We start from the raw sequence: 14,495 nt of genomic DNA, 5'->3' as shown, positions 1-14,495 counted from the left end.
AGAGAAAGAGAGAGAGAGAGAGAGAGAGAGAGAGGGAGAGAGGAGAAGGCTCCCTTCACTGGTGCTCCCTTCACTGATGTCTTTGTCTGTGGCTTCAGGTTGCTCTCTGGCTCATCTGCTCTGTTCCTCAGTCTGCATCTCTATTTTGTCAGATGGCTTAGCAGTTTTGAAATCAGGCCCTGCAATCTCTCTAGTATTGCTCTTTCTGCTCAGTGCTGGTTGGTTATTAACTCTTTTGGCTTTTACTCCATATGAATTTCAAGATTGTTTTCTGGAATCTTGAAGATTGCATGACTCTATAGCTCATTTTGTTAGTGCTTTTTAAGAAAAACAATATTAATTTTACATTTTTATAATATTAATTCTCACAACTTATGAACACGAGATGTGTTTCCATTTTAGTATCTAAAGACATTTTTAAAGTCAGTTTGTCTTTTTAATTGTAGGGTTTTCATACTTTCTCATTTAGGTTTATTCCTAGGTATTTTATCTCGGTGAGTAGTGAGTGGAACTGCATTTCTGATTTCCTGTATATTAGTTGTTTGCATTTTAGCGTCTTTTAAATATAGTATAGCATTGGATCATATCTGCGAATAGGGCAATAAGATGCCTTCCTGTCCTGTGTGTGTTTCTTTCCTTTCTCCAGTCTGTGGCTCTGGCTTGGACTTTGAACTCTACACTGAGTAGGAGTGGAGAGAGCAGACACCTCTGTCTCATTCCCTGTGTCAGCGGAACTACTTTTCAGCTCTTCCCGTTTAGGCTCATATTGGCCATGCATCTGTCACATAAATCTTTACTAGGTTGGGGTACATTCCTTTTATTCCTAATTCCTTTAGGGTTCTTATTATGAAATGATGTTGAACTTTGCTTTCCACATCTGCTGAGATGCTTATGTGGTTTCTGTTCTTGAACATATATGTGCTATGTTTCATATATACTGGCTTGTGTGTATTGAACCATCCCCACTTCTTTGAAGTGGAAGTAGTTTGATAGGTACGACTTTTTCATGTATCTTCAAATCTGGTGTGGCAAGTATTTTATAGAGAACTTCCCTATCTGTGTTCATCAGGGAAATGACCCATGTGTGCATTCATGCTCCCCCAGACCTTCCCTTCCCTCCTCCTCTCTCCCTTCTCCCCATCCTTCCTTCTTCCCTCCCTCCCTCCCTCCCTCCCTCCCTCTTTTCCTTTTTCAGTTCCTTGCACCACAAGTAGGCTTATATCAGGAGCTCTGCAATGGCCTTCCTTTCTTGTTTATAGAACAATTCAAGGCATACTGTTGTGAATTCCTCTTTAAAGGTGGAATCTAGCAAGTGACTCAGTCCACTCTTGGGCATTGCTAAGAGACATGTATATGTGCACGTGTGCATGCACATATGCAATCTGTGTGTGTAGGCCAGAGGTCAACCTCAGAAGTTATTCTCTTTGTTTTTTGAAACAGGGTCTCTCACTGGACTGGCTGGCCAGTGAGCCCTAGGACTCTTGTCACTGCCTCTGGGGTTACGAGAGTGTATCTGAACACTCAGCCTTACATTGGTTCTGGGGATAAACTTAGGTCCTTGTGCTTGAGCTGCAGTCATTTTAAGGACCAAGTAGAGTCTCTTAGTTACTGATTCAGTCTTTTTTTTCTTCCGAGACAGGGTTTCTCTGTGTAGAAACCGTGTGGCTGTCCTGGAACTCACTCTGTAGACCAGGCTGGCCTCCAACTAAGAAATCCGCCTGCCTCTGCCTCGCAAGTGCTGGGATTAAAGGTGTGTGCCACCACCGCCCGGCACTGACTCATCTTCTTGCTAGTTATAGATCTGTTCACTTATGTCTTCTAGGATTGGTTTTGACAGGCCATGCATGTCTAGAAAATTCTTCTAGATTTTCCAATTTCTTAGAAGGGGCTCCCTGAGGAGTTTCACCTCTATTTATAGTGTACCCCTTTGTGGTTCTGATTTTGTCATCTTGTCTCTTTCTTGGTAGTTAAGGGCTTGTTAATCTTCATCTTTTCAAAGACCCAATTCAGCATTCCACTGATGCTTTATGTTGGTTTTTCATTGATTCTTCAGTAACTCTTGCATTCGGATACTCTAAAGTATCACTTGTTCTTGTTTTTCCCAGACCTGGGGTGCACCATCAGGCTATGTGGCCTACCTTATGATCTATTTAGAGAAAACTCCTTAGAGCGTGCATTCTAAAGCTCCTGTGTCTGCGTGTGTGAGCGCGCGCGCGCGCGCGCGCGCGTGTGTGTGTGTGTGTGTGTGTGTGTGTGTGTGTGTGAGTGTGTGTATGTGTGTGTGTGAGCGCGTGTGTGGCTATGGTACTTTGATCTGTTGAGAGGTAGGTCTTACATATCCACTTCTGCTCCACACTTGCTCTCACTTTCATTTTATTTCATTTATTTTCAGTAGTTTTTTTAAAAATGAAATTGGGTGTGCTAGTGCTTGCCATATAATATTTACTATCCTTACATTTTTGTAGTGTCTTGTTCCCTGGGATATGTAGTGAATGAAAACAGTCATATTTATTGATTTTAGATGTGTGTGATAGGTGTATGTAGAACGCACATGCCACTGTGGTTCACTGGTAGAGACCGAGACTAGAGGATGATTTCAAGAGTCGGTTGTCTCCTTCACAGTGTGAGTGGCTGAGGCACTCTCACCGTGCACTCAGATCTTCTCTGAGGAGCTTGGTTGTAGCTTGCTTCTGCAAGCACAGCATGGCACTTCTGAGTTTTTGGCCTCTCCTTGTTTGGTGTTGCTTCCCACCTTTTCAGTTCACTTTTGCCAATGAGCTGCAGCTCTGGCAGGGAAGAAAGTTATGTTTGTATAAGTGTGTGTGCCATCACACACGTGGAAATCAGAGGACAACTTGTGGGAACTGGTTCTCTTCTTCCACCATACGGGTCCTGGAGTTTTAATCCAGGCTTTCAGGCTTGGGAACAAGTGAACCATCTTGGTTATCAGATTTTTAAAGTTACATTTATTTATTTATTCCTCCATTTATCCATTTGTTCACACATTATATGTATATATGTGAGACCGAGGAGGCATAAAAAAGGCTGAGATGAGCCTCCTTCCTGGCACAGTTTTCCAGAGCTAGAGTCTGTTGTACTTGCGAAGCATGAACTTTTGAAGTTTATTTACTTTGTGGGTGGGCTCTCTTTCTCCACATGGGTCCTGGGGAATTGAACTTAAATTGTCAAGCCTGGCAGCACTGGGCAGTCTTTTTTTTTTTTTGGCTTTTCCGAGACAAGGTTTCTCTGTTAAACCCTGGCTGTCCTGGAACTCACTCTGTAGACCAGGCTGGCCTCGAACTCAGAAATCTGCTTGCCTCTGTCTCCCAAGTGCTAGGATTAAAGGCATGCACCATGACTGCCTGGCCAAGCACTGGGCAGTCTTGCATGCTGAAACGTGTATGTCTAAGTGATCAACCTAGATTAAAGGCCCCTTCTTTCTGGGCATGACATTTGACTCCGGTACTGCCGTGGCAGAGGCTTGTGGATTTCCATGGGTTTGAGGCCAGTTTGGTAATAGTAAGAGCTACCATTCATCAATTCCTACTGAAGGATGAGTCCCCACTGATTACTACTGAAGAATCTGTGTTCTCACTGATTCCCACAGGAGGAGGAAGAGTTTGTGTCCTCACTGATTACTACTGAAGGCTCTGGGACACACAAACCCATCAGTCGGGGCCTTCAGCAGTTGAAGAACTCAGCAAGATGCTTCTTTCTCACTTTTGCATATTTTCTTGTCACATAAATAAACAGAAAAGCTAGGCTGTAATGGCTTCTGAGTCATATGAATATTAAAATTGGCATCCAGTAGAACCATCAAGGCCTGACTGGCACCCCAGGTGGCCTGGAACCCTGCTACTCAGCAAGTTCAAGACCAGCCTTGTATACAGAATGAGTGTAGGACCAGTCAGGTCAACTTAGTGAGACCCTGTCTGAAAATAGCAAGAAGGGGTGGGATGTAGCTCCACTGGCAGGGTGCTTGCCTAGCATCTCCAGTACTACATACTTTGAGAGCAATGACATATGGCTACTTGGGAGGTGAACCTAGGAGAATTAAATTACATGTGACTGAAAGGATGACATAAACCCCATTTGTCTCCATTTAAGAACTAGGACTGATTAAAACAAACAAGCAAACAAAAAAATTGGGAAGTATCTTATCTCAGGATGGGCCAACTGTGCCGGACAGCCCTATCTCTTCCTATAGTTAAATGTTCATGACACAGGGATGCAGACCACTGACCACCAATGGAATCTTAGGTTACCCAGTCCTTCTAGAGAGTTCCCCTGGTTCCCTAAGAAGACCTGCACACCTTTGTCCGGGGTTGCTATTTTAGAGACTGGTTGACTCCTGCATGCTGGATGTCTCTGCAGAATAAGTGCTCTTTGTCTTTGCGCGCTATCTGAGTCTGGGTCTTAGTTCAGCAATTTTTACATTCTTACATGATTACTTGAGGAAGAGAGGGAGAGAGAAAGAGGGGAAGAGGGGTAAAGAGGACAGCAGAGATAGGTAGAAAGAGACACTCAGAGACAGAGAGATAGGCAGAGGAAAGAGAAACTCAGAGACACAGACAGATAAGCAGCAGAGAGACACACTCAGAGAAAAAGAGAGAGAAAGAACGAGGCAGACATACAGAGAGAACTCTGGGGGTTCTGGGGTGGGGGGTGGAGAGGAGGAGACAGAAGCAGCTGCTATTGTAGGAGGATGAGAGAATGGGAAACCCCAGAATTATGGGACCAGGTGAAACTGTTGATAACCTCTGGTGTCCAAGCATCTTGATGAGCTTCCTGTCTGTTCGGTGCTGCTGGCATAGCATGTGGACTAGCTGTCTGAGTTAGGGTTTTACTGCTGTGAATAGACAGCATGACCAAGAACACTTATAAAGGACAACATTTAATTGGGGTAGGCTTACTGGTTCTGAGGTTCAGTCTACTATCATCAAGCCAGGAAACACGGCAGCATCCCTGCAGGCATGGTGCTAGACTTCTACATCTTCATCCAAAGGAAACAAGAAGACTCACTCTCACATGGCTAGGAGGAGGGTCTCCAAGTGGGTCACAGTGACACACTTCCTCCAACAAGGCCACACCTCCTAATAGTGCCACTGCCTCCGCCAAGCATATATAAACTACCACACTACCATCAGTCATCTGCAACAACTTGGCAATTATCCATTAGAAGCCATCACTGACTTTAAAGCTTTGGTGTTGAAGACTCCTAATACCTAATACACTCAGAAGACTGACCAATACCTCAAAGACTTTCTAAAGCTCAGTACTACCAGAAAACAAACATATAAGCAAACAAAAAATCAGTGATTTGTATGGGATTCTAATGCATCAGGCCAGTAGCGCTAGAGCCTGTGGTCTCCTCTAGGCCCAGCCCCAATTTCTAGGTTCTTCCTTTGGGGATCCCTTCCCGTAGTCCAACCCCAGTGCTGAGTCTGCTGCCTTGCACAGAGAAGGGCATTTGGTCTCCAGGGAATCTGCTCTCATCCAAGAGTTTCCTCTTGACACCCACCTAGTGTTCCAGTTTTGTTTCAGGTGAATTATCATCCTACACTGGGACACTGCAGACAGTCCACTTACTAGTTTGTTTACTGTTCTCTTGCACCCAAGATACACAGGTAACTCTGTCATCTGCAACTGCTGACCAGCCTCCTCTGACTGTCACACACATAATAGTCATATCAATTGTCACTGTCAATTAAGCTTATCACTGTTTGGTTTCTTCTAATTCAAGAAGGGAATAAAATATTGTAAGGGTACTTTTGATGCTAAGGTCCTGTTCCCCAATTGGTTTTTGATCTGTCAGTAAAGAAGCCATGGGCCAAATGCTAGGCAGAAGGTACTGACAGGGCTTCCGGGTCCCTGGAGGAAAAAGTTGCAAGGAAGGAGAAGTGGATTATTTGTCATGTTTTGGAGGGGGAAGAACCCACAGCAGCCATGTGAGGTCTTGGGTGGAGCTGGGGTCTGTGGCCACTACTACAGGGGTGGTCAGGGATGTTTGGCAGGGGCTAGATGGGATTAGCCACTGAAGTTTAGGGAGAATAGAGATAAGAAACCGATAAGGGAATGTGTTGCGGGAAATATTAAAAAAGATCACCCCTCAATCTCTCCTGTTCCGCCAGACCACGTTCCTGCTCCTGGTACTGACCAGCCTCAACACTATGTCCTGGCAGGATCCTGCTATTCTCTCCCAGCTAGCAAGATCATCTGGCTTACATGCAACACCCCACATACCCTACGATCAGTCATCTAGTGCCTAGTTACCCAGTAGAAACATGACTCTTAAGGCATAATTATCCAATCAGGTTTATGTATCAATAAGATTACAATTTACAAGATGCCAATACAATAATTTCAGAGCCAAATGATAAAGCTAATGCTTTAATCCAGTTATTCTAACCTTCTGTAGACCTTAGCTACTTGTGGTTGTTTAAAACCATGCGGGGTCTGGATCACCTTCCTGTTCGTCTGCCTCCATGTCGATTTCTCTCTACTCTCCCTGATCTCCGACCTCCTTCACTCCTTAAGTTCTAGCTCTGTCTCTCTAATCTTGTCCAAGCACAGGCCTACCACTGCCCTAATGTGATTGGACAGAGAAAATGCTGCAACAGCCATGCTTTTCCAGGTGGGAGATAGTAGTGTCCAGCAATTGTGCCAAGGCAGCAAGTTGAAAAGGAACAACTGTGTATGTATCTTTTATCCGTGGATTCAAGGGAAGCTGGGTGGGGGCTGGTAATACCCCTTCCTGGAGCAAAGGAGGGTAGAGCAAAGTTACACACAACAAAACATTACGTCTAATTTAACTATGGGCTTTTGGCTGAAATGCCTCTCCTCTACTTACTAACTTCTAAAGATCATTCTATATGGACCATAAAGTACCTGTATGTAAGTAGTTGCTTTTGAGACTTTGCTAAACTGAAGGACTCAGTTCTGGGTGTATGGAAGTTTTGTTGGTGTGGTTGTTGCCATCAGAGAGGAGCCAGCTCTCACTGTGGACACTGTCAACGTTGTAGCAAGGACCACAGAGTTTAATGCCTCTTACTCAGTGGTTTGTGATTCTGCGGAGGACAGAACATATCTTGATGGTCAGGCCGAGGTTAGTAGGCACCTATGAGCTTCTGCTGTGTGAGGACATGAGGTGAACAGCCTCCTTTCTGTTGGCCCACTTGCTGTTTGGCTGGGAGCTGTCCTGCCAGAGCTACAAGTCTGCAGCACCCCACAGTGTATTTCTCTGTACACACAAAGCCATGGTACATCAAAATGTTTTTTTTTATTTGAGACACAAAAATGCAAAATTGTTGAGATATCAAACATTTCCTGATCAGCTACAATACCGCCACTATGTACAAAAGAGCCAATGATAAATGCGCACACATATAAAAATACAGTCTGCATCGCCTATGTACAGTACAAGTGCAAACGGATGGCATTCAGACACAGTACAGAATCGAGTCAAGGGTGCAAACAGCAGTACAAAGGCATCATGGTTTGTCTTTTAAAAACAACATAAAGGCAGCACACGAATGGACCCGATTGCCATGGCTCTGTTCACTAAACACGTGCTTCAACAAGCATGGTGCTGCTCATTGGTGTTTCTCCTTTCTTGTCAGGAAGTGAGATGCTAAGACATTATGTGAAGATGAGAAGAAGAGCGACACCTGCGTGTCCATTGCAAGCAACAGAGAACTAACCTTGACAAACAAGAAAATAATTCAGCGTTACTACCAAGAATGTTATTTTTAAATCAACAAAACAGCTCTATGCTATTTTACAGGAAAACAAGAAATATCTACATATCTGTGAAAATTATACCCTTAAATGGAACCTTTTGGGGTCTGACTTGAGATCACATTAGTCTCAAAATTTAAAAGTGGCTGCTTTTGGCAAATATCTGGCAATGCCTTTGGTTCCTTTAAGCATTTTGGATTACTATTGGTTTCTTGAGTTCAAGTACTTTTGATGGATACCAAACCCCTCCTAAACCTTCCTCTTCCGTCAGTGGGTGGTTTCCTCACAGCAGAAAGTAGAGGTAAGACAACTGGGCCACTTTCCAGTGAGTCTGTCCACTGGCTAAAGCTTTGTCTTGGGCGTTGGCATAAAGCTTTCCTTTCACTGCCAGTGTCTCTGATGATTCCAGACAGCACCTAGTAGATCTGAGATTGCCAAGCTGCTGTCACAAGCCTGGGCCACCTCCATTCCCCAGAGCAGTGGGCCTGAGTGGGAGGTAAAGGCTTCTTGTAAACGTGCAGCTTCCCGAATTGCAGGCCTTGTCTAAAGGACACAGGGCCACCTGGGGTGCTGTCACAGTGAGCGGGAACACCTGCTCACTCCCAACCACTGGACAAAGACAAACAGAGCCAGAGACTGTTGACATGAAAGAGATGGAAGGTTTGAACCAGGAAACAAAGATGACTGTACCAGACTGCTACTTTCCAGTTTTGACAGAAATCTTTCACAATTAGCTCAACATTCAGGATGACGCTCTCCAAACACCCTGTGAGCACGAGCAGTGCTCCTTGATAAACCTGGCCTTCCAGTTAGTGTGCTGGGATAGCCTGGGGTTAATGGTCCCTGGGTATTTTTAATATCCTCAGTGTTGTGTGTGTTGTGTGTTGTGATGGACAGAGGCAAGTGAGGCTGTCTGATTTTGCTGGCTTTGACCTGGTTGCTCTGCTGGCAGAATTCAACAGCCTCTCTCAGCTTTCTCTGAAAATCCTGGTGGTAATGAAGTCCCCAGCCTTCTACCAGAAAGAACTCCTGAGACTGGCCACTGTGGGAACAGCTCAGGGTGTAGATAAGATGGGATCTCCTCCTGGCCACTTCCCTGAGCCAGGTCTGCTGTGCATAGTAAAGAGGCCGCCCTGACTGGAGGGACAGCTGCCTCCTCAGCTGTCACTGCACAGAACAGCCCTGCTGCCTGGAAAAACAGGTCAGGAGGCTCAAGTCCACTCTGGGGACCTTCTTACCCACCCTCAGCGCCGGCTGACCAAGTGTGCAGGGTGACAACACTGCCCCATTTCCTGGACTCTGCAGAGCAGACCTGGCTTTCTGGAGTAAGGCATAGCATGTGCTCAAAGAATCATGGAGCTTTTGAAAGGAAAGTCTAAGTCTTAGAAATGAAGAGAGTTGAGTGAAAAGTTCCATGAATTCAGGGCGTCTGTATGCTGACTGGATGCCTGAGTACTGCCACAGCCCCAGAGGCTTCCTAGAGAGGCCTTGCTGAAATGTACAAGGCCACAGCCACATCAGCTTTCTAGATGCCAGTGTAATTCTTTCCACTCCTCCCACTACAGTAAGACAACTAGAAATCTGTACCCCAGAAAGTCAAGTTGATATTACCACACTGTGGGACACTACAGAAGAGTGAGGCTGTGGTTGGATACTACCATGCCACTCAAGGCTTCTAAGAGGAATTTTCTTGGCAACATGATACAAATAGAAGCCTACACTACATGTGTATCCTGTACATGCACAGTGGGAACTTAATGGGCTCTCTGACCTGTGCTTTAATGGCTGTGAAATAACTGTACACCTATTTGCAGGTGTCTCTGTATATAGAGGTCAGAGGATAACTTTCAGGAGTCAGTTCTGTCCTTCCACCACATGGGTTCTGGGACTCAAGCTCAGCCTCTTAGGCTTGTTGGTAGGCCTTATCTGCTGAGTCACCTTGAGGCCTGCAACTAGCTCTAAGCAACAAATTCATCTTCAGACAGACACCATTACCAATGCACTCACTGAGGGCCGAGGCTACGTCAAGAGGCCTTTGTATAGAGTGGTCTTTGGTCATGACACATGACCACATTTATGTGAGCCGACGGAAAGATGCCCACTCTCACCCAGAACATGTGGGAGAGGCCTAGCAAGTGGCTCTCATGTCACTGGTATCACATGTACCTACAGGATGCTCGAACCAGGGGAGTAGGGCAGGGAATGCTGTGGGGGAGTTGGCTACTAGTAAAGCCAGTGGATGGAGGCCCCTTGCTTTTTTAAGAAATGGGACTCTGATGGACTGAAGGCTGGGCGGGATGGGCATATGAACAACTGAAATGACCCCCTCTTGTGTACCCACTGTGTTTGGAGATTGTCTTTCCTGTGGCAAGTTCAAAATAACTTAAAAAGCAATACAAGGGACTTAAGGGCTAGAATGTTGTTTCTACAGGAGGAAACACACTAGTAGTAATTATGGGCTTCCAGAAACCCACTGGTACTTGATACTACTTTAATTGGACACTCAAAGCTGGAGAGAGAGGCTAAAGTTCTCCACCAAAACCTAGAGCTGAAATTCCCATGGGGAACATGCCTTCCCAGGTCCTCAGCTGGGGCTGGGACACAAGCAGCTGTGCAGCAGAACCAATGTATTATATCCTGTCTTGTGAGAACGCCCTCAGGAGGCCTGGTCAGATGACAGTATCCAGCTACCAGAGTGCTGATGCCTCCCAATACTGACCTACCGGATTCTAAACAAGAGGATTACCTGAGCTCAGTGGCCCCTGCCCACGTGAATGCCAAGCTTCAGGTGAGAGAGTGCTGTTCACCAGAGGTTAAAGCCAGGAAAAGGGGCCATTCTGATCACTTTGGGGCAAAACCTCCTCAGAAATGATTAAGGTTCTCTTTAGATGATGGGTCGGGATACTTCCTGGATGTGCTGTGGAAGACATGTAGATAGAAGTAGGACGTCCACCTGGCTCAGGTTAAAGGGGGCGGGGAGGGGATAGGACAAGGGCTGTCACTGAATAAAAATCCCATACTCTGGTCAGTTATTTACAATTTGTCAATAACTAAATCACTAGGTCAAGACTTGTGGCCGGGCGGTGGTAGCGCACGCCTTTAATCCCAGCACTTGGGAGGCAGAAGCAAGCAAATTTCTAAGTTCGAGGCCAGCCTGGTCTACAGAGTGAGTTCCAGGACAGCCAGGGCTACACAGAGAAACCCTGTCTCGAAAAACCAAAAAAAGAGTTGTAGGAATCCTGTGGCAGTTGGCATTTTAGAAAATTCTTAAATCACTTGACAAACATAACCTTTCTGTTACGGATCAAGGGGAAAAAGGAATAAACCTCCAGTTTTTAGGCTTAGACTTGAGAACAACTGAGAGCAAGCAGTTACAAGCCTGTGCAAAGAAAACCAGGGAGATGGGGACAGGGGATTAGTCTAACCTGTGCTCAAGGTGGGACTGTCTTAGAGTCTGACAGACAACCCACACTTCCCTTTAACTCATTAGGTTTAAAAGGAATTTCATGCTGAAGCCTTTTTTGGTTCCTTGAGATGGGCATGGTCACCTGAGAGAGTCTGTCAGCAAGTCTTCAAAGATGGAGACACTGTGGCTCAGTACTCTAGAGATATCTGACTTATTATAAGTAGGACCAGTTGATGGCCATCTTTTTACTCTACCAAAGATTGTAGAGGTCACAAGGTCAAAGTACATTGCAATTCTAACATCACAGGAGAACCAACTTCAGCCACCCGAGGCCACTGGGGAAGCCGCAGCACAACAATGTAACTGGACTCTGTACACTGCGCTCCTGTGTGACAGTACTTTGTAGACATGTGTTTATGGTGAAAGGTGGTTCATTTTGGTTCCCAAACTCACAAATGCCCTATGACATCACACAATCTCACAGACTTCAAAGTGGGACTCAGAGCCCTGGCTGGAAGCTGCTGCCGGCTCCCCAGACTGCTCAGAGGCCTCTGACGTTGCTATTGACCAGGCTTAGGCCACTTTAAGGAAGGAGCACATGTGCAGTGGCTCCTCCCTGCCCTCCCTCGTGGTGGCTTGGTGTTTCAAGAGGAGCTGCTTGCCTCTTATTAGAGCCGTGAGGTGACCACAGAGGATAAAAGGTAGCTGATGACTAGAGCCTAGTGCCACTTCTTGTGGATGGTACATGACCTTTGGCTTTATCTAAGGCATTTCACAAGGGCTCTGCATATGATTGTCTCTGTGGAGTCTCTCACACTTGGCTTCCAGGCTGTGGCCTTCCTTTTTTTCTGTGACAATGTATTTTAACTTCGACAGTGCAGCTATGGCTCCAGCTCTAAACACTGGCCTCTCAGGATTGTTTTCTTGTTTCCAAATCTCACGAGCTCTGAAACAAAAGACCTGTGACCTTAGTCCCATGGCAGTGGTAGGTCCTGTGGGTCCAGAAAATCAGCAGAGAACATGCTTGGTGCAGTGGTACTCAGTGGTGTGAGCCCAGAGGATGTGGTGGGCATGGTGATGTCTAGCCACTCCATGTTGTCCAGGTTGGAGTCTGACAGGTCAAGAGATAGACAGGGGGTTCCTGACACCAACTGGGCCTCAGAGGTCTCCATGGGAGAGTGAGACTGGTACAGCATGCTGGAGTGACTCAGCAAGTCATTCTGGAGATCTTCAATTAGAGAGAAAGGCTCTCTATCTTCGCTGCTGCTCTGCAGCTGGGCGATGTCATTGGCAGAGGGCAAAGTTCCATCCAAGAAGGCTTCTAGCTGATTCTCTAAGCTGGCAGATAGACTGTTCACAGGTTCTGAGGATACAGGTGGTGCTATTTGGACCTGGGGCGGCGGTCGAGACACCACTGTATTGACTGGCATTGTGGTGATGCTGGCTGTCACTGGTTTCATCTTGGAAATTGGAGAAGGCTCTTCTTTTATTGGGAAGGAAATCTCTGTGCAGAAGAATTGGTGGTGTTAGTTAAGTGTTTGCTGCCACTGAACTACACAGTCACTATTCTGTCATCCTTCCTTACATGTCAGAGGCAGAAATACCATGCTCTAATTATTTTTAAATTTAATTTAAAAGAAGACATTATAGTTGGATGGTACTCCAGTTTGTCAATACAGTCTAGAAAGTTACAAGACAGACATTATACACCTTATCAATAACTCAAGGCTGACGTCTCCCTTGCCCTCCTTCCTGAAGGTGAGGCTGGTCAGCCACTGCTCTGAGTTCTTGTTCTGAATTATCTGAACTTTGGACAATTAGGTAAATAGCTTAGTAAGCACCAATTATTTATTCTTAAAAATTAATTTTTACTTATGTATACATGTGTGTGAATGCGCTCCTGTGTGTAGGAACCATGGAGGCCAGCAGAGGGCCTGATCCCCTGAGCTAGAGTTACAGGCACTTGTGAATCCAACATGGCTGGTAAGAACCAAATTCTAGCCCCCTGTGAGAGCAGAAAGTGCTTTTAAAGGAGCAGAGAGTGTCTCATGTGTTGAACCATCTTTCCAGTCCCAATCTATTTAATTTTTTGTGGTTCTCTGTGTATAAGCCAGAGATAGATGCAAGTGTCTTCCTAATCTAACTAGCCCTATGTTTTAGGACAGGGTCATCTCTGAACTGGGCTCATCTGGTCAGCCCCATGGCTGGCCAGCCCCAAGGGTCCACTTGCCCTCCCCTTCCCAGCACCAGGATTATAGGTGCATGTTAGTGAGTCTACTTTTTTTTTTTTGGTGGGTTCTGGGGGAACCAAACTCAGGTCCTCAGGCTTGCACGGTGCACTGATGAAGTCATCTCCCTACGTGATCATATTGACTCCTTAACAGGGCAACCAGACCTTCTATTAAGTGCTCGCTTAGATGAATTTTAATAACTTCCTCCATCCACCGTTATTTTGAGATGAGTTCTCATTATGTGTAGCCTTGGCTAATTTAGAACTCAATATGTAGACCAGGCTGCTTGGAACTTGGAGAGATCTGGGATTAAATGTGTGAGCTACCATGTTAGATTCTTTCTCATCTTTTTTTGAGTACACAGTAGGTGGAAGAATTAATGAACCATAAACTTAAAAGCTCACTGTATCTGGGTATTTTGTCTGCATGTGTGTCTATGTACCATGTGTGTGCAGTGCCCATGGAGGCCACAATAGGCTGCTGGATTCCTCCTAGGACTAGACTTACAAATGGTTGTGAGTCCCCATGTGGGTGCTGGGAATTGAACCTGAATCCTCCGGAAGAGCAGTCATTGAACTACTGACCATCTCTTTAGCCTCATAGTGTTATCACTGGAAAAAACTTATCTTTATCAGACTGAGCAAAAATTGCATGCCTGAGTTTTAAATACACACTTATTTTTTTCAACTCCCAAGTCTTCAGTTTAACATATTTTGAAAGACCAATCTAGTTCTCAGCAGACTTTCACTTATTCCTGTGGCCCACATGCAGATGGCAATGTCCTTCACTATGCCATGGACTCTGCTCAGGCTATCAGCATTGTTCAGATGTGTTCAATACAGATGGAAAAATATTAATCAATCACTACTTCAACCTCTAGACTTCTTTCACCACAGGACTTTAATACAGTATCATCTAAGCTCTGTGTGTGCACACATACGTGAAGGTGTGTGCACATGTATGTGTCTGTGGTATGCCAGGATGGCACTTCACATCTGTATCACAGAGCGCTGCCACTGGGCTGCAACCATCCCATCCAGGAAGTTTCTGAGATACTGAGTCCATGCTTACTTTTAAAGACACACGAGCTGAGGCAGCCTTTTTTTTCTTTTCTTTTCTTT

At 45.4% G+C, this 14,495-nt stretch overlaps 1 protein-coding gene across 5 annotated transcripts in view; it reads right to left on the bottom strand.

Annotated features, from left to right (window-relative positions):
* Positions 1 to 7,255: 7,255 nt before the first annotated feature.
* Positions 7,256 to 14,495, bottom strand: part of Mrtfb (myocardin related transcription factor B) — a 174,173-nt gene continuing 166,933 nt past the window's right edge. For all 5 annotated transcript variants that reach the window (XM_031363061.1, XM_031363075.1, XM_031363068.1 and 2 more), the window contains one exon: positions 7,256 to 12,647. In XM_031363061.1, coding sequence (XP_031218921.1) covers positions 12,112 to 12,647 — 536 coding nt within the window. In that variant the 3' untranslated portion in view covers positions 7,256 to 12,111. The remainder of the gene's footprint in view (positions 12,648 to 14,495) is intronic.

This window comes from Mastomys coucha, unplaced genomic scaffold (genome assembly GCF_008632895.1).
Source record: "Mastomys coucha isolate ucsf_1 unplaced genomic scaffold, UCSF_Mcou_1 pScaffold12, whole genome shotgun sequence".
NCBI classification, from domain to species: Eukaryota; Metazoa; Chordata; class Mammalia; order Rodentia; family Muridae; genus Mastomys; species Mastomys coucha.
The sequence above is the reverse complement of the archived record's forward strand: the minus strand, read 5'-3'. Positions and strand labels throughout refer to the sequence as shown.